This window comes from Podarcis vaucheri, assembly GCF_965113315.1.
Source record: "Podarcis vaucheri genome assembly, chromosome: 2".
NCBI classification, from domain to species: domain Eukaryota; kingdom Metazoa; phylum Chordata; class Lepidosauria; order Squamata; family Lacertidae; genus Podarcis; species Podarcis vaucheri.
In genome coordinates, this window is record NC_138760.1 from 90684510 (window position 1) to 90707385 (window position 22876).

The window sequence follows — 22876 nt, forward strand, 5'->3', positions numbered from 1 at the left end:
GTGGCAGGGCGGGAGTGAAGGGAAAATCAGTGAAGATGCTGAGGCTTAGTGCAGGTGTTCCTGATGTATCCTCTAAAGGCTGGTTTAAAACTTTCTTTTGTGAAATTTGACACTATTGTCATTATTATTATTATTATTATTATTATTATTATTAATGGTAGCACCAAGAAGGAGTGTGGTGTTGGGATATGACACTTTCTCTAAAGCGTAAAGCTACACAAGCATGATGGTGTTCGGAGGATTAGAAAGTTGTTAAAAGATAACTTTCCTGGGAGACCTGACTCCTTTTTATGAGCTTCTGAAGCTGTTTACCAAGAGCTCTGTTGTTTGCATGCCTGGCTGAGGGTGTTACTCACTCTGTGCACTTTTTATCAATGTTCATTTAAAGAATGCCCTTTATCTTATTGTCCCACTAGAGATCAGCCTTGAATCCAAGGCAGCGTTCCAGTGAATAGGCTGCCAGAGAGATTTACTCCATATGGGATCCCATATCTCTGAGTTCCATTTAATGATTGTAGGATCCTTAAACTTAATAGGCGTGAGTATTTAAAATTATTATGTTGGAGAAACTGGCATGTGGTATGTATCCCCATGGGCTTTTTACAGAAAGGAAAATTGCACAGACTTTTAACACACAGGCATAAGGTAAAAGGCTCCTTGATAGGTTATGAAGCTGAAAAAGTGAATTATGGCTGATTTCTACTACTGAAAAAGTACCCTTGTGTACTACTAACCCTGCCGTAGATGGTTGAAAGAGAGAGAGAGTAGAAGAAGAATTTTGTTCTTTGGGATCTGAGAGTATCCAAAAATGTCACTTATGAAAAAATTGCTTGGATGTATGTAAAAAGAGATTTCTTTTCCATCTGTCTCATGAAGCCTCAAATATTATGGCCTTCATTGCTCCAGGAAAATAGCTCCTACTGGAGGTTACTTACAAGAAATGTAAAATGGATTCTTCTCATAGTGTATTTTGAGGAGGTGAGCAGTATTCTGATACACAATACATGGCACTGGCAAGAGGAGGTATAGGAGGTAGTTGATAAAATCATATTTTTAGACTAACTAGTGGATTGATTTTTTTTTTTAACTAACATGGACATTGATGTTTGACATGTGCCAGGAAATTGGCTTTTCCAGTGCATGTTTTTATTCAGACAAACCTAGGAGTATCAATGCTGCCTTTTTATTTGATTTCGTAGAGACATTTGTAGGTTTTATTTCTGTTGCGTTATATCCTTTTCTATTACATTGTTTACAACTCTGAAACTTTATGTATTAGTGATCTATATAAAAATGACCTTAAACAAACAAACAAACAAACAAAAAATTGTTCTATAGAAATTCATTTGATGGTTGCCACCATCCTGCAGCCGGAATGTCACAACTGAAGAGGAGCCTCAAGAAGTAGAGAAGCCTAAGAGTCTTAAAAGAAAAAAGGGAAAAAAACACCTCCCTATTTAAGGATAGTTCAGATGTCTCAGTAGCATTAACCAAAGTGTGCCTTGGGAAAGTGTCTTGTTAATAAGCCTACATGAGTTTCTCTCCTGCCAAAAAGGCAAAACCCTTGTCTTCTGGGAGGAGTGGAGCTTACTGCATTTCTGTGTTGGGTGCAGACAAAGGGGCTTCCTCCCTCCTTTGCCAGCCTCCTTGCTCTCTGTGCTGGGCAGAGCGGGGGGGGGGGTAATACCGTATTTTTCGCCCTATAGGACGCACTTTTTCCCCTCCAAAAATGAAGGGGAAATCTGTGTGCGTCCTATGGGGCGAGTGCAGGCTTTCGCTGAAGCGTGGAGAGCGAGAGGGGTCGGTGCGCACCGACCCCTCTCGCTCTCCAGGCTTCAGGAAACTATCAGCAAGCCTGGGGAGCCCGCGGGAGTTCCCGCAGGGCTCCCTAGGCTGCGGATAGCAGCCTGCTGCCCAGAGAGTGAGGCGCGCTGAAGCAGCGCGCCCCGCGCTTCAGGCAGATATCCGCAGCCTAGGCAGCCCTGCGCTTCGGGCAGACATCCGCGGCTGGGGGGGGGGGAATGAATTTTTTCCCTTTATTTCCCCCCAAAAAACTAGGTGCATCCTATGGGCCAGTGCGTCCTATAGGACGAAAAATATGGTATATTCTGCCCCTCCTCTGCCAACCTGCTTACTTGCCTGCAAGCAGTTCCTTCTTGCCTGTGACTGCCAGGTGAGTTCTTAAATACTAGGCTGGATAAACATCATGTATCCAACAAGACTGTAAGGGGAGTGAAATATCTGGGAAATTTCTGATAGGGAAATAAGACTTCAGTTCACAAAGAGAAAAATATCTGCCTGTGAATACTTCAGAAAAATCAGGCTTTTCCCGAATGATATTTTATACCTTGGAAATACCGTATTTTTCGCTCTATAAGACGCACCAGACCACAAGGCGCACCTAGAGAGCCAGTGTGGTGTAGTGGTTAAGAGCGGTAGTCTCGTAATCTGGGGAACTGGGTTCGCGTCTCCGCTCCTCCGCAGCTGCTGGGTGACCTTGGGCCAGTCACACTTCTTTGAAGTCTCAGCCCCACTCACCTCACAAAGTGTTTGTTGTGGGGGAGGAAGGGAAAGGAGAATGTTAGCTGCTTTGAGACTCCTTCGGGTAGTGATAAAGTGGGATATCAAATCCAAACTCTTCTTCTTCTAGTTTTTGGAGGAGGAAAACAAGAAAAAAAATATTCTGAATCTCAGAAGCCAGAACAGCAAGAGGGATCGCTGCGCGGCAATCCCTCTTGCTGTTCTGGCTTCTGGGATAGCTGCGCAGCCTGCATTCACTCCATAAGACGCACACACATTTCCCCTTACTTTTTAAGAGGGAAAAGGTGAGTCTTATAGAGCAAAAAATACGGTATATAATTTGGCCACAATATGTGACCAAACTTTGAAACACAGCTAATTCCATAATATGAGCTTTACTTTTATACTTAAGTAATGGTCATTTAGGAATGAAGTAGATCTTCCTGGTCCAACCCAACCAAGGGTTATTATAGGCCATAACAGGGGGGTAAAAACACTGAAAAGGGGGTCTACTGTTGCACCACCAAGAACATATTTCTGTTTGAAATTCTCAAAAACAAAGAGTAGTTTTTGCACCTTAGATATGATAGATAACAATTTTGGGGATAGTGAGGTGGACTAGCGTGATGTTTTCCGGTCACAGATGGACTACCTTGAACCATTCGCCAAGGCAAGAAAGCAAATGGATGATTTACATGTTTTATTGCTTACCTATTTTCACACTTCAGCCTCAGTCCTCAAAACGTTGCAGTGCTGCAAGCCATATTAAAACAAAGTTTGCAGTTGTGCAGCACTTCAACCACTGCAGTCTCTATATTTGGCTTCAGCGTCCCTTGAGCCTTGCAGAACTAAAGTGTTTCTCTAACACCCAGCCCATGCCACAATAGGAATAAGTCTCTCCCCTAACATTGCATGCTGGGATACCAATGCATGAGTGAGCACTTTGGAATCTGCACATTTTTAGACGTGCAAGTGCCTAAACATAACCCAGTCACTCTTCTGGGGAATGCTTCTCCATCCATACACAGGCATTGCCCCAGTGAAGTATTTCTAGAAAGCATGTTCCTGCTAAACTGCTGTAATTTCCGCCTGTGCTACATGCCCTAACACCTGCTACTATTCTGAATACTTATCATCCCAGTTTGTCAAATAACGCCTGCACCCTGTGTTTGTACCATTGATGTGATTTGAGTTGAAGGTTGCAGCTGTGGATTACAAATGACAAAGAGGGTGCATTGTACAAACAGGTCACTCTTATGGCACCTCATGAAGGCCACCGTGAACATGGCTTGGTAGGTCTTCTGAGTTAGAGATAGACACTGTGTAAAGTAAATATATTTTGCACTGAAAAATGACATCAAAAATTGTGAAAACCACTAAGGAGAAGTGGAAGTTTACTGTGGCTCATGTAGACGAAAAAAAAATTCAGACCACATCCTGGTCCCTGTAGAATGTACCGGTTTGGACGTTATGCAGCAGAAAAGTAGTTTATGTTGGGAATTCTTCCTTTCAGGGCTGTTTAGTAAGCTGTGTTTTAAAACTGCCCTTGTATGCTAGCCCTTCGCTTTCCTGCACAGCTTTCTTCCCCCAGTGGATGCATTTTACAGATGGGGTGTAGTTGTGGTGATGCTGAAGGTTGATGTTGAAGCTGGAATCATCGTGGGAATGCTTTCCAAAAGGAATGGCAAAATTAAAGATGTCAAAAGCAATAAGGCCTGAGAAACCTCTTGTTACCAGGGAATTAATGGACTGTTGGTTAATTAGCAGCCCAAGGCAAAGCTGAGGTAACATTCTTAACAATTTGGTCATTAATTCAGCAATAACTGGTTTCAAGGGCATTGTTTGCTGTTTTGAACAGTAATGGTATTTATGCTTTTCAATTATACCCTCTGTTTGCATGGGTACAGCTTCTGTTATGGAGGGTGATTTTTCCCCCCCCACAAGGGGCAGGGTTAAAGCGGATGGAAGATCAAAGGTAAGTCATGAGGCTTTTAACAGAGAAATTTTGCTAGAAAAATTATGACTTCCTGGACAGTATCCCTGAAGATTTCCTTGTCAAGATGACATGACTTTCTTGAGTAGCTATCCCTATGGAACTGTGCAGGTGCTATGTAATTGGCTGAATTAGAACCTATCTTTTCTTCTTGAGGAAAATAGTATCTTGGTTCTGTGATCAACTATTTCTTTCGGTCAACAAATAAAGCCTTTCAGGCTAGCCAAGAAGTATATAATCAGAAGTACCAATTATTCATTTTGGGGATCCAGCTCAGATTTAGCACTGCTATTTGCCACTCCCTCTGCCACAAAAAAATCTAAATGTCATTAGTAAGCTTCTAGGAGTGTTGGCAAGTAAGATCTGGGATTCTGGCAGCCTACTGCTAGGTAAAATAATGTGTGATATATAGTTTTTGAAAGCTCTTGATTCCCTACCCCAAATGGTAATCTTCAGTCTGAACTCAGCATGCCAAGACTTGCTGGATGTAGTGCATTTGGATTAGTCTTCTGTGTTCATCTCTTGAGCCCTGTGCTGACTTGTGAAAATGCTATTTATTTTGTGGAGAATACTCGTGCTCTAGATCCTGGTCTAGACTGGCAAAACTGAAACGTGAGAGGCGTTTCTAAAAGTCCAGAAGTGTAACCCACTGTGATATTACATAGTTTCTTTTCCTGTTGAAAGAGTTATCTTCCTGTATGGGCTGGGTCTGGTTGCCAAAGTCAGTGACAACAGGAGAAAAATCCTTGGATTTACCTGGGTGCAGGTACCGTTTGTTAAATTAAACAATTACATTCTAAGTCTGTTTTTAAATGTATATTTTCTCTCTTTGAATATGTTTTCATTCCTCTCCTCTCCAAACCGATGGCCCTTTTTCAATGCCAGCTTCCTTTTGAGAGGAGAGTGTTGGAGGAGGCTAAATAGAAACAAGTACACAGCAGGCAGTACTAGCAGCCTGCAATCCCAAAATACAGTTTTGCCAGCCTGATACCTCTTCCCTAGAACTTTGTTGAATGGTCGGGAGTAAAGATTTTTTGTGAGGGGGCGGGGATAGGGGTTTCTGAGGAGAAGCTAAAAATGTTAGACTACCAACTGTCTGTCTCCAGAGAGAATGGAAGAGTGTGCCTTCGGGGGTAAAGTCAAACCATTGGAGAAATACACCACCTGCTATGGCTGTAAAAACCAATATGCAAGAGGCATATTTTAATTACGTCTGGGGCAGATGAAATCATCCAGCTTAGCTGCTACAGGTGCACCATGAGGTTTCTTCTTTCAGTGGTCATTCTTCCTCTGGTCACTGCTGTGCATGAATCACTTGACTGTCTTGTCTCCAGGTGCTGCGGTCATCTGCCAGGGATTCCCATGCAGCAGGGATCACTGTTGCCAGCCTTCACGTCAAGTTTGCAGGCATCTTTGTAACACAGAGTTGGTACACCAACAGGCCCGGTGCTCCCTATAAAACACATCCTTGGGGATCCTGCCATTCTGTGTACATGACCAAGCCAGAGTAGACATCGCTGAGATAGAAGTGTGAACTTGCTGGGAAAGTGGGCTTGGGAGAGCACATCTTTGTTTGAGACTCTGCCCTGCCATGTGATTCCCAGAATCTTCCTGACGCAGCACATGTGGAAGTTGTCCCTCCTCATGGGTGTAAGTTGCCCACAAATACATAGGTTCCCTTCCAAGACAGCGCAGCAGATGCTCTTGTTTTATCATGCTATGCTGGTAGGAAAGGAAACTACCAGCACAGTGCAACAATACAAGCGTGCTAGTTCAGCTAAGGGCTAGTTCATTTCACAGAAGCAAGCTTCTATATAACTTTAATTTACCAGATCAGGAACCACAGCTTAAACAGGATCCACATTGAAATGTGCATCACCTACAGATGCAGACCATCAACATGGTGTTGCATGTATATCCCAGTGGCCATCCCTCTTCTGGAGAGGAGTGTCCAGATACACCTGAAAACCATGCAGCGAAGAGGGCATCCACCCTTAAGTATGCATTTTGAATTGTTTAATGTATCTTGCTGAGGTGAGGAGGTGGTCTATGCTTTGCCAATGGCATTTATAGGACTAATGTTCAGTTTCATCCACAGTGACTTCAGGGCTTTTTTCCAGCCAGAACTCACTGGTACTCAGTTCTGCCATTGCCATTATAAGAGAACACGGTGAAAATAGCACTGATGTGACTGCTCACTCCATTCCTCCTTACAAACATGTGCATCATGTTCCTATTTAGTACTCTGTCCAAAAGATGTGGTGTTGCTCCCTTTAGTTTGTGGCTTGTTAACTTGATGCATCATCCAGTGTACCTCAGCCTCTGTCATGTGTGCCTTCCCAGACACAAGTGCCAAAGTAGGCTATTGGCAATGAAAGCTTATGCCTCAACCAAACAGTCTTCAGGATGTCTCTGCCATTTGTCTCCTTGCTTGCTATATTGTTTTTCTTCTCTGCTTTGTGGAATTTTAGCCAACTTCCTTCTGTGATTCAGACTGTTCTCTCAAACAACAAGTTTCTGACTCACTCCTATTTGACTTCCAACGTAGTTTGAGTCCATATTGTTGCTAACTTTAGGTCTCTCATCTTTGCTAGTCAGCCTTAGGAACTTACTGTTTTTGGCTTAAATAATATGTGATGCTTGTAGACCTGTAGAGAGATTCTGTTAATGCTGTTATGGCATAAAAATAAATAAGCTTCAGTTTTCTTTTCCTCTTAAGAATATAAGAATGTAGGAATCCTGCCAGTTTTGAACTGCTGCATGAATGTCTACAGATAGGAATTTTAATTCTGTGTCAAAATGAAAATAAAGACTTTCTTGTAGCATTCAGCTTTGCTTTTATACCAACAGTGATTGCTAATGGACTCTTTTTGCCCAGTTGGGAGACTCTTGGGAAGAAGGGTGCTGACACGCTTCTATCTTTAACTTTGCATAATGAGGAACAAAAGGTTCGTCTGCTCTATAGCCTTTGTCAAGTATTATGACAAGGTCCATTGCAGTCTCTACATTAAATTAGTGCTGAATCAAGAAGAGCTGTGAATCAAGTTTCTCTTTGAGGCTTTCTTTTTGCAACAGCTGCTGAATTTTTTACATCCCCATTTACACTTAGTTTCCAGGTGATGCAGTCTCTTGGGAAGATATGAAAAGAGCACATTTCTAAACAGAGTTTACCTGCAGAGTTATCTCTACCACGGAACATCAAAGTGTCTCTGAGATGCTATATACTATGCAATGTTCTTCAACCTTGGGTCCCCCGATGTTTTTGGACTACAAGCCCACCATGTAAGTTAGCTTAGCCAGTGGTCAGGAATGATGGGAGTTGTGGTTCAATAACATGTGGGGACCCGAGTTGAGAAACACTAGCATAGAGCATTCACTGTTTTGCTGTCAGAATTGCCAGTGATTAGCAGTTCATGGAAACAGTTTGGATTGTCTTCTATCTTGTCTTGCATCCAGCTAAATATTTCATGAGCCTTGTTTATAGGGCTTCACCTGCAACCTGATTTCAGTATTAGACTCAGCCCTAGAACACTTATGTAGTCGTAATGAAAGAAAGCCCCCTCATCTTTTTTTACCACTTAAGGCAGCATCACACTGATAACACTTCTGCCATGTGCTGGGAAACAGTTTGCCAGCTTCACTTGTAGTATGCAACAAATGCATATGTCTATTTTGTCACGTGTGTGTGGCAGAATTTGACCAATAATCACACTAGTTTCACCAAATGACAAACTAGACTCATTGGCATTTGTCATGCATTGACAGTTGACACTTTTTTTCCTACCTCAAAAAGGTATTGTGTAAGAAACACTATAGGGACGCGGGTGGCGCTGTGGGTAAAAGCCTCAGCGCCTAGGGCTTGCCGATCGAAAGGTCGGCGGTTCGAATCCCCGCGGCGGGGTGCGCTCCCGTCATTCGGTCCCAGCGCCTGCCAACCTAGCAGTTCGAAAGCACTCCCGGGTGCAAGTAGATAAATAGGGACCGCTTACTAGCGGGAAGGTAAACGGCGTTTCCGTGTGCGGCTCTGGCTCGCCAGAGCAGCGATGTCACGCTGGCCACGTGACCCGGAAGTGTCTCCGGACAGCGCTGGCCCCCGGCCTCTTGAGTGAGATGGGCGCACAACCCTAGAGTCTGTCAAGACTGGCCCGTACGGGCAGGGGTACCTTTACCTTTAAGAAACGCTATGGACCAGCAGGGGATCAGTGACTGAACAAAGGGATGGGGATAGAGAGAAGATTGCCCCCTTCCCCAACATTGCTTAGTTGGAAATACCAGAAAGCTTCCATCTAAATGCACTCAAATGGTGAAGGAGACTTTTCTCAGTTGATTGTTCCCACAGACTTCCAAAGGCATCACCCCTATCTTGTGCACGATCTCATTACTTAATACATAATTTGTTAACGAAAACCTGGTTTTTCGTTCATGGGGTTTCCTTGTTCCTGCATATGATGTCCTTAGTTGTCCTTCACTCTGAGTGTTTATATCTTAGTACAGAATCAAGGAATTGAATGACTGGGCCCCTGAAAATCCATTAACCTTTAGGTCCCTCAGTTGATTATTTTGCTTTACTTGAAGAACACCGTGAAGCCCTTGTCCAGTTTCGAAGCCCAGTGTCTCCCAAGGGACATCTAGACCTACATTCTAGAGCTGGCACCTACATATTTTGAAATTCATACAGAACTTCTGACATCTTTTCTGAACAACAAAAATGCCTTTGAAAAAATATTGGCTTTGGAAACAGTTCAGAAAACAGGCACTGATTTATTGATCATTTGTAACTGGCTACTTCTCTCCTCACCCATATGTATGAACAACACTTGTTGCAGTTCCTGCTGTGCTGAAAGACTGAGAGATGTGGCTGCTTTTGCCATGAGGTATTAGGGTACAATGCTTTCCTTTCAGAGCCCTGCTTAACTGCTGCACATGCAGTTCTAGTTTATGATTAGTCATGCTGCAAGTAGAAAAAAAAGTAAGTGACACTACATATGAAAACCAAGTTTCCAGCCTCTTTTCTTACGAGTGCAAGTATTCAGGTCAATGGAGATTGAGCTCCATTTATCAGGTATACAGTTAGAACAGTTTACAGAACGGAGAGCTCTGACTGTGTGGCAAGAGTATGTACAACAAGGTCATGCACTAAGGCACGGTTGTCAAACACAAGGCCCGCGGGCCGAATCCGGCCCGCCAGACCTCGTCATGTGGCCCGTGTAGCCGCCGCCGGCCACCAGTCTAGGGATTTGTTGTTGTCTCGGCAGTTTCACACGAAGCCGCCGCTTTTATCTCGTGATATTTGGAAAGCGCGCGGTTTCCCCCCTCCCCTGCCCACTCCGCCGGAAGCGCTGCGAGGTGTTCGAAACCCGGCGCGAGTCGGAAGCGGCGGTGCGATGCCTGTGGATGAGAACGGCGGAGCCTCGTCCGGGAGCGGCGCAGGTGGGGAGCCGCCAAGAGAGGCTGGGCTGCCTCCTCAGGGTCCGGGGGGGAGGGTGTTTATTGTGGGCTAAGGGGTCTCCTGAGCATGTGCAGAGCACTCTCCGCCTCGCCTGCCCCGCCCCCCAGCAGAAAGCCCGCGAAGAAAAGCCCAGCAGCAGCAGCGCCCTTCTTTTTATCGCTTATTGTGCAGGCGAGGCTGCCTCCCCCGATATAGATATAGATATGATAGAGGAGGAAGTCAGAGAGGTGGAAAAATTTGTAGCACTGATCCTGAAGCCAAGGTACAATTTTAGCATGCTGCTATTATTTTCCACCTCATTTCGCCGTGTAGCTGGTGACCGGTATCCATTAATTGTTGTTTGTATTCTTGATGAATGCTATATTATAAAAAGACAACAACAGGGGGACAACGGAAGAATTCGGGAAATAGATGGTGGCAAAGGGGTTGGAGGTCTTTTAAGATAGAGTTTTCAGGAGCTAGAACCAACAAGTACCGTGTTGTGTGTGTGGGTGTGGGTGTAACACATAACAAGAAGCAACAAGTACTGTGTTTTATATATGGGTTATTTTGTGCTAGTTCTTAAGGCAGGCATATCCAAAGTCTGCTTTGGGGCCCAATTCGGCCCTCCGGCCGGTTTTATCAGGCCCCTGTGGCAGTTCACTCATTTATTGCTGTCAAATCCTTTAAAAAGGTCAATAAACCTTGGGGGGACATCCCCCCAAAAGCTCTTCAATCCTAAAAAAAAAGCTCAACTTTGGTCAGCCCTCATGCATGTTCACTTCCATCAAATCTGGCCCTCTTTGAAAAATGTTTGGGCACCCCTGCACTAAGGCATTATTAAATCCCTGCCTGTGTAAGACTCCCTTTTGCATACCACAGAGCATAACCTCCCAGTGATGAGCAATCCCACCCATAATGTTTGCCACCCCATGGCCTGTGCTCATCACAGGAGTTCCCTTCCTTGGAGATGTGTCAAAACGCTGTATCCTTCAGCCATAATTAACAGCACTTCTGTAGGCTGTCCTCTACAAATCTAAATTTAAAAAAGCCCTTGCTAAGTGTTCTTTCAGTCTAGCCCTCCTTTGTGCTGAACACCCTCGGGCTTTTATTCCTGATGGAGCTGGCACTTCTCTCCTCCCCTCCCCACCCTGTCTCCTATTCCCAAATCCAAGATTTCTTTTCCATAGCAGGCAGCCAGCCAAGCACAATTGGCAGAATTTCTGGCAAGCAACTGTTGCTCTGTCTTGTGGCTGCATCTTGGCTCCTCTTCTTGTAAAACGTGGTTGCCACAAATTAGTTTTAGCCAGAAATTGCAAATACAGGCTGCCTCTGTGTATGTTGGGATGAAGCGACATGCTCTTGATTGATAGAACCATCTGACTAGCACTTCCAAATATGCAGTAGTTGGGAATTGATTGTGAAGATTCTTGCTTTCACTTCCAAGGTGCTTTGTGCTACCTCCCCGCATTTTAAATCTATGCAGCAAGACAAATCATCTGAGAAAAATGAATGCAGCCCTTTGCTAGACTTGCCATTACCTGTCCCCACTAAGCATTCAGGAGAGGGTTAAAAAAGAGAAAAAAACTACATTGGCCCTGACTAAGATGAATGTCTAATTCACTCCCACCGTCCTTACTGCTGCCAGTAATAAAAAGCTTGCTTCACATATTCACCCCACTGCAGACGTTTCTCTTAAATTAAATATCAGGAGGACATATAATAGCATGATTCCACGCCAAGCCAATATTATCAGATTGATGTCAGCAGTGATAATAGAAGAAGGATAAGTTGATGAGATTTCGTTTATTAAATAAAGGGAATGTGTGGAGAGAGGGAGGGAGGATTTCAGGATTTGGTAACTCGGTGTATCAAAATGCAGTGAGACCACTTTTTTGCTCTGTGCTTATCTCAAGGGGTGGCTGACAGTAAGAAACCTGTAGATCCATGAAGGCACAACCTCTTCCTTATATTTTGTCACCTTTGCATCCTGCTCTTCTGCCAAGGATATCAATGTAGCATGCATGTGGTTGCCACTTTTTTATTCTTGCAACAGCCGAAAGAGCCAGATTAAGCAGAGAAAAAGTGATTTACCTCAGGTCCCACAGTGAACTTCATTGCTAAATAGGGATTTGAACTATGTAGCTCTAAATCTACATTGTTGTTGTTCTTTACTTATACCCCATCCATCTGACTGGGTTGCCCAAGCCATTCTGAGTGGCCACAGTGGCTCATGATCCTATATTCCTTAAGGGCAATATAAAGCAATTACTAAATAAATGAAGACTTAATATCTGTTTATAGAATAGCATTGAATAAAATAAACGCAAAATCCTGATTTAGCTGACTTGGTAACAAGAGGAAGGGAAGATTTTACCATTTAGGATCTCAATCTTCCTTTCTGCTTGATAGCAGAGAAGAAACAAAAGCATCACCAGCAGAAACTCAGGTGACCTGCACTTCTACTTCTGAAGCTTTGTAACGAGGATTGGGATGAACAGAATGTGCCTGGTCTGACATGGATGTTTTACTTTTTCATAAGGAAATGCTAAATGGGTGGTCAGTCACTGGGTGGAAGGAAAATCCTGCCAAAAGCCCTTTCCCTTGAGAGCCATGGTGTGTGGGGCAAAAAGGTATTCCATCCAAAACTGATGTTTAGGATGTCAGCATCACTTATGACCAACACATGGATGCTGCTGCCAAGATGGCCTCCAAACAGGCAAGATGGGAGCTTGAGAAAGAGTGCTCTGTTGACAGATCTGAGTTATACAAAATGGAAGGATGTGTATAACTCAACCTTGGCAGGTGTTTTACCGGCTCCTGTTAAAGCACAAAGCAGTATAGCAGATCTACACAACTAGCATCAGAATAGATTAGGTGGCTCGTTGGGCAGGATATTGGATTAGGTGGTTCACTGGGCACCTCCCAACTCTGATTTCATTAAAACCACACAATATTTAGTCAAAAGGAGCTCATGGTCCTTCATTACTACAGTGGTGCCTCGCAAGACGAAATTAATCCGTTCCACGAGTCTCTTCGTCTAGCGGTTTTTTCGTCTTGCGAAGCAACCCTATTAGCGGCTTAGTGCTATTAGCGGTTTAGTGGCTATTAAAGGCTTAGCGGCTATTAAAGGCTTAGCGGATTAGCGGCTAAAAGTCTATTAGCGGCTTAGCGGCTTAGAAAAGGGGGGGAGGGGAAAAATCGGAACACTCGCAAAACGTTTTCGTCTTGCAAAGCAAGCCCATAGTGAAAATTGTCTTGCGAAGCAGCTCAAAAACGGAACACCCTTTCGTCTAGCGGGTTTTCCGTCTTGCGAGGCATTCGTCTTGCGGGGCACCACTGTACATAACAATGACAAGGCCTGTTTGCAACCAAAAGAAAAATGGGTTAGTAGCTTCCATGCCTATGGAGGACAGAATGAAGCCATGTCTGGCAGGTGAATGTTTGCTTGATTTTCTGATGAGTTGCGATCAGAAGGTGGAGGCACTACAGCAGGGGGATGTCAAGCTCAGGAACTGGAACAGTCCTTCATCCTTTTGCCATCACTGCCCTTATTATTGTGAAGTGGCTTAGATGTTGGAATGCATTGAATGTAGGAAGACTATGAGTCTCTCTCAACAACCTTAACTGCCATGTTCTATACAGAGTCTGCAAGATTCTACAGGAGACCAGAAAGGACAAACTAGAAACTTGCAAAGCAGAAACTCCCTTCATGACTGCAACAGATGTAAAGCTATCAGCATTACAGATCAAATATAACTTCCCCATAGATGTCCCACTGCTGCATGTTGCAGTAGTAACCCTTAAGGCTGCAGAAGCACATGATGACTGAAGCAAGCGCTTGCATTCCAGTGCTGCCTTTCTTCCACTGCAACTTCTACTAGTGCAGCTGAAAGCCCTCTCCTCTCCCTGCAACCCCCTGCACACCCTCAAAATCTCCTCCAGAAGTTTGGAGGACACTCTGGAATAGATGTTGAGGGTGCCTTGGAAGAGAAGGGAGAAATCCTGTTGCACAAATGGAACTCAGCGCATGTAGTGTTGGATACAATCCAAAGTCTCTGCCACACAAAAGTCATAGTAAGCTAGGTAAGCTTTAAAGAAGACATTCCAGCTTTTAACTACTGTCTTAAGCATGGGTAGGCAAACTAGGGGCTGGATCCGGCCCAAACGCCTTCTAAATCCGGCACATGGACAGTCCGGGAACCAGCGTGTTTTTACATGAGTAGAATGTGTCCTGTATTTAAAATGCATCTCTGGGTTACTTGTGGGACATAGGAATTCGTTCACCCTCCCCCCCCCAAAAAAAAATAGTCCGGCTCACCACATGGTCTGAGGGATGGTGGACCAGCCCCGTGCTGAAAAAGTTTGCTGACTCCTGCTCTTAAGTTTCCAAGCACAAAATGTCAGAGGACTGAATACTTTGGGTGAAAGAGCTCTCAGAAGGAGAGAGGGAGGGTAGGAGAGAGAAATTTACTTCTAGTTGAAGCTTATCTCTCGGATAACAGGTGGGTGAAGCCCAGGCTAAGAGCAAAAAGAGAACCATTTGTATCTTACAGATTATCAGGCTAGATCACAAATCAGATGGTTATAGAATAGGGGCAGTATCATTGACCTTGACATTAAACATCACATTCCCAGCTTCTATTGAAGTTATAAAATGTTCTGCTAGATTTTTAAAACAAACTTTCTGAGTTAAAAACCTAATTTTAAGAGTCTTAACTTTCCCAATGAATTGAGGGATTTTGTGGTATTTCCTGACCTAGTTCTGTTTGGTATTGTTTCCAGGGGGCTCATTCGGATGATTAGAACGATATTAAAATTTCAGCGACAGAACAAAATGCCAACCTTATGAGTTTCTGAAGCTCCTTGTTAAGTTCTTTCCTGTTCCAAGGTTCTGGAAGGTATTTCATAGTATTTTATCCCTGTGGAAAAAGATGAGCTCCCTCCAGTTTTGGGGGGCTGCTGCTTAGGGGTGACCTCCCACCCACCTTACAGTTATAAGTTTGTTACTGTTCCTTTCCTAATGATTCCTACAATGGAATTCACACTTTTCGCAGCTGCCACACTCTGGGTTGACGTATTCATCAAGCTATCTACTGTAATCCCAAGGTTTCATTCCTGGTCAGTCACCACCAGCTCAGACCCCATGAGCGTATATGTAAAATTAAGATTTGTTTTGCGCCACCATGTCTTGCTATACACTTGTTTCCACTGAATTACATTTACCATTTTGCTGCCCATTCACTCGGGGTACGTCTACACCTCAGCTTGCCCTGCTGCTTCCCCCAAGGAAAACCTGCTTTCTACCACTGAATCAGAGCAAACATTCAGCATTAAAGAGTGGGTTTTCCCAGGGAAAGTGGCAGGATCCATGCTTTCTAGGCACGGGACAAGTGAAGTGTGGACGAGCCGCCAGTTTGGAAAGGTCCTTTGGAGCTCTTTGCAATCTCTTTCTGTGTTAACAACCCTGAATAATCTGGTGTCTACTGCAATCTTGGCTACTTTACTGCTCACCCCCTAACTCTAGATAGTTTGTGAATAGGTTTAAAAGCACATGTCCTAATATTGATGCTTGGGTGGGTCCACCTTTTATCCCTCCATTTGAAATACAGTGGTACGTCTGGTTAAGAACTTAATTCGTTCCAGAGGTCCGTTCTTAACCTGAAACTGTTCTTAACCTGAGGTACTACTTTAGCTAATGGGACCTCCTGCTGCCATTGCACCACCGCCACACGATTTCTGTTCTCATCCTGAAGTAAAGTTCTTAACCCGAGGTACTACTTCTGGGTTAACCTGAAGCGTTTGTAATCCAAGGTACCACTGTACACTAATATCAACTTGATCACCTCCATCTATATGCTTGTTTACGGTCTCAAAAGAACTGTAATATGTCAATGAGACAGGACTTGCCACTGCAGAAGCCTTGCTGGCTCTGCTTCAGGGTTTTGTTTTGTTTTGTTTTAAATATATTATTATATAGTTATTTATACCACACCTTTTTCCCTGACAGGGACTCAAGTCAGCTTACAGATAAAATAGGAACAGGAAGACTTGTTCTTCTATATGCGTGGTTGTTTTATATTTGACCAAACTTTCCACTAGTTTTTCCTGGGACAGGCATTAAACTAACTGACCTGCAATTTCCAGAATCCCCACCCTGCCCCTCCAATCCCTTTTGAAAAAAACATTGGCTACCATCTAGGCCTCAGGTATGGGGGCTTACCTGAGGGACAAGTTGCCTGTTTTTGTTAGATCAACAATTTCAGCTTTGAGTTCTCTCTGCTGCTTATGATGTTGCATTGGGACAGTAGCATGTCCACTCAGGAATCTGACACCCTTTTGTATGATAGAATCTTTTTGGGGGGATTTTCTTATTTATCAAGAGGAAGGGATTAGCAGTGTAAGTGTATGTGAACATATGAAGCTGCCTTATACTGAGTTGGACTACTGGTCCTTACTAGCCTGGTAGCAGGTCTGTTCTGCCTGCTGCTTCTCTCTAGCCTAAGGTCTCTGGCAGAAGCCTTCCCAGTTCCAGAAAATTCTTTTAAACTGGAGATGTCAGGAACTGAACCTGGGTCCTTCTCTGTTGCAAAGTATGTTCTCTGCCACTGAGCTATGGCCCTTCGGTAACATGGTATGTATATGGAGGAGGAGGAGACATGTTGCTCATCACTGCTATGGACATAGGCATGCCAGAGCTTGAACCAGGGATCTCCAGGTTTGAAGCTAGGGCCTAGCCAGTGAGCCTGCTGCAGGTTAAAAAGAGGGAACTCTGGATTGTCCAGAGTGAGGCTGAACCAATGGCACTCGCATCGCCAGCACCATTTTTTGGGTTGCACTGATGAGCTGGGACAGTCACAAGGCTCTCTTTCTTTCTTTGTCCCTACAGGCGGAGAAACACACAACCTATATGTGCCAACCTTCAGGCAGCAATCCTGACATGCTACGGTGAAAACAAACACCAAGTCCTCAACTGTTCAGAGTTGGTCAAGGAGTATCAGCGTTGTGTTAGGCTAGCACAAAAGGTAACTACATTTTCCCTGCCAGATTCACTTTTACTCCAGGTGAATATTCTTTTCTTATTACTGGTGTGGGCATGGTCAATCAGAAGGCCTTTCCCTGAGCCAAATCTTCCTGCAGCTCCAAGCACTGATAATTGGAGGGTTGATTTACATACTGGATATGGTTGCATACAAATTAAACCATAATTTATAATAAATTATTGTTTAATATACAGGTATGCTTTGCTTTCCCCCTATTCCTGCCTTTTCCCGGTGGGGCTGGGGGAGTAAACCCTGAGTCACTTCTTCTGATGTGTTTGGACAAAGTAAACCACAAGCCCAGGTTAGTATGTGGTTTGTTTTGCTCTCGTTTCCTCCCTTGTGTGGTGCAATCAGAAGTAGGAGAGGAGCAAAGCACTTGTGCACATTAAACCATAGTTTAAAATAAACTGGTTTAAGCGTTTCATACAGACTACTGGGTCACTGTAGTCTTGACAATCACATGAAAGCTTGAGGTACTGAAAGTATTGGCTGTCACAGAGAACTGCTTTCATTCATGGAATAAGCTGCTGATAGCAAGCTTGTATTATTAATAGCTTCTGTACCACTCTGAAACTTAATAAGTCTTGTTCTGTCCATCCTTACAGTAGCCCTTTGAAGTAAATTAAGCCAAGAAGATACAGTCTTACTCGAGGCTACTCAGTGAGCTTCACATTTGGTCTTTAATTTTGGCCTGGAACCAAAATCAGTACTTCATTTGCTGCTTAAAGTTATGACCTGTTCATTTGATAATTTCTACTTTGAATGGTTTTGGCAAATTGGCCGACATTTGATATTATTAAACCAGCTGCTATTGGGTTTTGCTTGGACTTGTGCATTCTTCAACATGCCCTTTATCTTGCAAACACACAGTTTCTCTCATTCATATATATATATATATATATATATATATATATATATATATATGCAGGTTTTGGTGTCTTCGGGTGTCTTCCCGTGTAAGAGTCGGGGTGTCTGGGCGACGTTTCGACGAGGTCTCACTCGTCATCTTCAGGCTGGTGTTTTCGGCTTCTTGTTACTGGAACAGAGACTCTTACACGGGAAGACACCCGAAGACACCAAAACCTGCATTCCTATACCCGTGAAAATCTACGAAAGCAAATATATATATATATATATATATATATATATATATATATATATATATATATATAATCATTAGAACATAGCATTGATCAGCTTTGGTACTCTATAATTGTCTCTGTGTCTCCAAAGGGAATGGGTCTTTTTGCTGTTGCTGTGATAATAGGATATCCTTTAATAAAGACCAAATGGTTTGCTTCTTAGGATAATATGAGTTTCCAATTATGCAACTTTACCCACAGAGCCAACAACCTTCTGGTTTTATGAGGGAACTGGACATTATATTGGGCATGACTTACGCTGAAAAAAACAGCCCATTGTCATGGGGATTTGATTTTAAATCAAGCTTTAAATCATGGCTTAAACTACCAAGAAAAAAGACCAATTTAAATTATCAGTTTAAATCAAATTTCCCTTTTTGAAACTCATGCATTTTTAATGTGTGCAATTAATACACACAGCAACCAAATGAAACTAGTAACATAAAGCCATGAAGCCACATGCCTAAATTATATCTGTTTATAGATAAGGTATTGTACACTTCCAAAGAGATCACATACTTGAAGACTATGCTTTTAATCCTATGCACCCTTATTGAAAATACGTCTCGCTGAATAAAATGAAACTTGCTTTCAAGTAATCATGCACAACATTGAGATCTACCTGGGGTCTAGAAGCAAGGCTATTGAGCAAAATAGTGTTTTTCCATGAGGTGGAATATCTATGCTGTTTGGTAAGTCACAAATATTAATATTTCAGAACTCAACACCTTCTGAATCTCTGGTATTTGGATGTAAAATTGGAATGCAATGGGTACAAGGAGGAATCACACCAATTCTAGTACCTGCTATGGCTTGCTAGCTTCTGACTTGCAGTATCAAGCTATAATATAAATCATTAATTAAAGAATCGGGATATCACATCACAGTTTGCTTCTGGTTTTTATTAGCCAAAGTTTAAAAACACAAAACTGGGACTTACATGTTGGCCTTAAGTTTGAATTTCATATTAAACCATTTAATTTTAAAGAACCATATGAAAGCTGAAATTTAAAAGAAAAGAATAATTTAAATTGTTTAAGTTATTGATTTTTAACCACCATGCCCCATGTCATGTGCTTCCCTCGCCCCCCACATGCACAATATCACCCTGTGTTTGCCTTGATGATGTGTGCTTCACTGCTCCCACAATCAAATGATGTGTGGGATGATGTCATGGTGTGGGTTAGTGATATTACACTGTGAACAGGAGGACTATTTATCATATATGGCAGGCATGGCCAAACCTGGCCCTCCAGACATTTTGGGACTACAGCTCCCATCATCCCTAGCTAACAGGACCAGTGGTCAGAGATGATGGGAATTGTAGTCCCAAAACAGCTGAAGGGCCAAGTTTGGCCATGCCTGATATGTTGTTGTTGTTTAGTCGTTTAGTCGTGTCCAACTCTTCGTGACCCCATGGACCAGAGCACGCCTATGCCTGATATAAGGTATGCTTAAACAATTGTTATAAAGAGCTGGTTTGCTAAGCTAGCCACAGTTTGTTCTGGACCAAGGTTCATGGTTCACATGGTTTTTTTTAAAATGATATTTATTGGGAATTTTTTTTTAAAGTTACAAAAGAAAAACAAAGTAGAAAAAGGAAAAAACAAGCCACTTCCAACCATACATATACAAATTCAAAATAAGAGAGGGGGGAAAAAACAAAAATACACCACAAACATTTAAAAACATTTAAAAACAAATCCATTATTCTCAACTCCTCAACTATCATTACCGTCTTTCCTTGACCTCCTCCTCCTCCCCTTCCTTGTATCCTGATTGTTAATTGTCACAGCAAATCCTTTCCATATTTCATAATATTCTGTCATTACATTACCTTAAACTATTTTAATCTTATCTTACTATAAAAAACCTTGAAACTTAAAACTTAAATCTTATTTTTACCAACTTCTCATAACCATAATATTCTTGCATAATTCTTTAAACATTTTTACTAAAGCCAAGTAATTTCATTCCAACCTTTTTCTAACATTCATCAATTTTGTAAAACAGTCCTAGTAATGAAAAAAGGAAATAAAAACAAATCCAATCTTCATCCAGCGTCCCTTCCTCCTGGTCCCGGGTTTTGTCAGTCCTCATTATCCCATCGATCTGGCGCATTAACCTGGTATCCTAATATCCGAGGCCCTTAAGTCTCTTCCATGTCCCTTCCACAGCTCTTCTTCATATTTGTAACTGTATTTTCCCTTGTCTCCTGCTCGTTTCACTCGTGGGAACTCCAGCTTAACAATATTTTTGACCCTTCTCGACAGATCAGCCCCTTTTCCATAATCGACACTAAATTCCATGTGGTATTTAAAGACATGTTTCAAAATCCCTCCAAAATTGAGAGCCCCCACAATCCCAAACATCTCACTGCCCATTGCCAGACTTGAAAAGTCCAAACATCCCTGCATAGGAGGGTCTATCCATCCCCCCATTTCCAGACCAAACCAAACTTTTTCTTTCCAAATCTGGCTTTTTCCAAGTTCATTTGTCAAATCCAAAAGTTCATATTCCTGTTGGGCCTGTTCTGTCAGGGCACACTCCTGATTTAATTCCTGGGTGGACTCCACATATTTTCCCACTGCCTGTTCAAAATTTCCCACTGCCTGCTCAAAATTTCTAATCGAATCAGCATTCAAATTCGTCTTCTCATGTAGCTGTTCCAGTAGGGCATTTGTTTTATAGAAAGCACACAACAGTGCTTCTGAATACATTGTCCTGAAGGTCAGATGTCTATTCCCACAATTGTAATCTGTAACAGCTGCCAGCTCCCAGGAGTTGGTTACAGTTTCACAGTCTCCCTCTAGGGGGGAAAACTTCTATTTGATCTTTCTTTTAAAGACAGGTCTAGCAACAGAGTTTCCTTTTTTCAGATATTTTGTCAATATTTGTTCCTTTAAGGTGCGAAAGGAAACAATGGAATCACTATGTTTCTCTTCTTTTAGCTATCTGTCAAAAGTGTTTGTCTCTGGTCAATGAGCTTCAAACGTCAGACCTGACACCCCGCTCCAGGATCAGGACGATGGAAAATTACTTTACTTTAAACTCACTTCTGCAGGTTTAAACAGTCCAGAAAAGATCCCCCTTCTTCTCCTGCTGCCGAAGGGGGGGTTCAACAATTTTAAATGATGAAAGCCAATCCTTTAGAAGCGATTTTCTGAGCTCTAGTTTACGTTGTCTTTGCTTTATTCTGTCTACAAAGAAACAGAAGGCTGACTTCCTGTTTAGACCTTCCCGTTTCAGTACCAATTTGAAGTAAAATTTTAAAGTCCAATTCCTTTCTGCTCGCAAGTCCTTATTTAAAGTCCAATTGTTCAAAGTTTAAGTACTCACGGGTGCTTATTTTAGAAGCCAAATTGTCCCAGGAAAAAGGCAGCACTCTCCGGCAACGGCTGTGCGGCTTCGCTCCACGGAAATAGCAGTTGACTCACAGCACCGCGCCACTTCCCCCTCTTCACTTCGGAGCCCGTTAGTGGGTTCCTTTGCGGGTTGGGGGGCGCTACGGGTGCCCGCCGAGTCCCATGGTCACAGGCTTCGTCCGCCTGTGATTTTTTAAAGGGTCCCTGCTTCACCGTAGCGGAAAAGACCCGTTTCACGCGGAGCTAGTCCCTCCAATTCAGAGGGAGTCCGCCATTGCCGATGGCGCCACCCCGGAAGTCCGGTTCATGGTTCACATGTAACACCAAGCCAAAATTCTTTAAAAGTGAAAACTAAACTTGGCAGAAGTCCTCCCAGCTGTACAGGAAGAGAAGAGGTGAGGCGATTCTAGTCCAATTTGTGCTTCAGTTCATTGAGGCCCAGTTACTAACATGACATGCAAAGATGGGCATTGGGTCCCAGAATTCTGGGAGCCTTGGTAATAAGCTTAGTTATTTTCAGATGCCACAGGGCTCCTTATCTTTTGGGAAATAGATTGCCTTTGCTAGCATTCTCGTGATACGTGAACTTTGTCTCCTATGCATGGTGTTATAAGTGTCTTTTGGTTTTGTATCCACAAACAACGAGGTAGGTGTCCTGATCTCACATCCTCCACTCCAGCACAGCTGAAAGATGCTTGCAGTGCTATGCACATACTAAAAGGTGCATGTGTTTTCCCAGTGCAAAGATTAATTTCTCTGTCAGAAAAAAAATGCATATGATGTGATCCTGAGAGTAGATGTTTCAAAATTAGACTGGAGGATTCAGTGTCTCAGTTCCAGTGCAGAGACACAGCCAAAGCAATCTTAATTCATATTCCCATATCAAATAGTCATAGTAAAAGCCTGGGATGGATTAGCCTGAAATCGACCTTATTTCGGGCACTTTGGATTGCATAGACCAGGAGCACAGAATGTATCTCCCATAAGCATTACAATAATCTCAGGCTGGTGAAGGATTTAAACTATTCTGTGAAGTTTCCAGTGTGCAGGAGAAGAAAGGTTTAGAGCATAATCTGATTCGGTGTATGATGGCAGGCTGACCAAGCCTTTCCTTGGAGCCTGTCATGGATCATGGGACTTCAGCTTTACAAAGAAGAGACATGTGCTTGCAGGCAGGTTCAGGTGATTTCGTTGGGGTGGGGGCAGTCACGTGACAGGGAGAGAGGCTCAGGGTGTCTGAAGAGAACCTTTTTCCTTTCCATTAAATTTGTGAGAGGTGGGGGGAGCTGTATGCCTGATTTAAGTATAACATGAAGCAAACTGCCAACCAGCTCCCAGAAGAAGCCCCGACAGAAGGAGATGGGGAAATTGTCAGGATATATTAG

At 43.1% G+C, this 22876-nt stretch overlaps 1 protein-coding gene across 6 annotated transcripts in view; it reads left to right on the forward strand.

Moving 5' to 3' along the window:
* Positions 1–22876, forward strand: part of CHCHD6 (coiled-coil-helix-coiled-coil-helix domain containing 6) — a 195745-nt gene that overhangs the window by 119016 nt on the left and 53853 nt on the right. For 3 of the 6 annotated variants that reach the window (XM_082210660.1, XM_082210663.1, XM_082210661.1), the window contains one exon: positions 16831–16966. The exons of the other annotated variants lie outside the window; for them this stretch is intronic. In XM_082210660.1, the coding sequence (XP_082066786.1) occupies positions 16831–16966 (136 nt within the window). The remainder of the gene's footprint in view (positions 1–16830; positions 16967–22876) is intronic. 6 annotated transcript variants of the gene reach the window in all.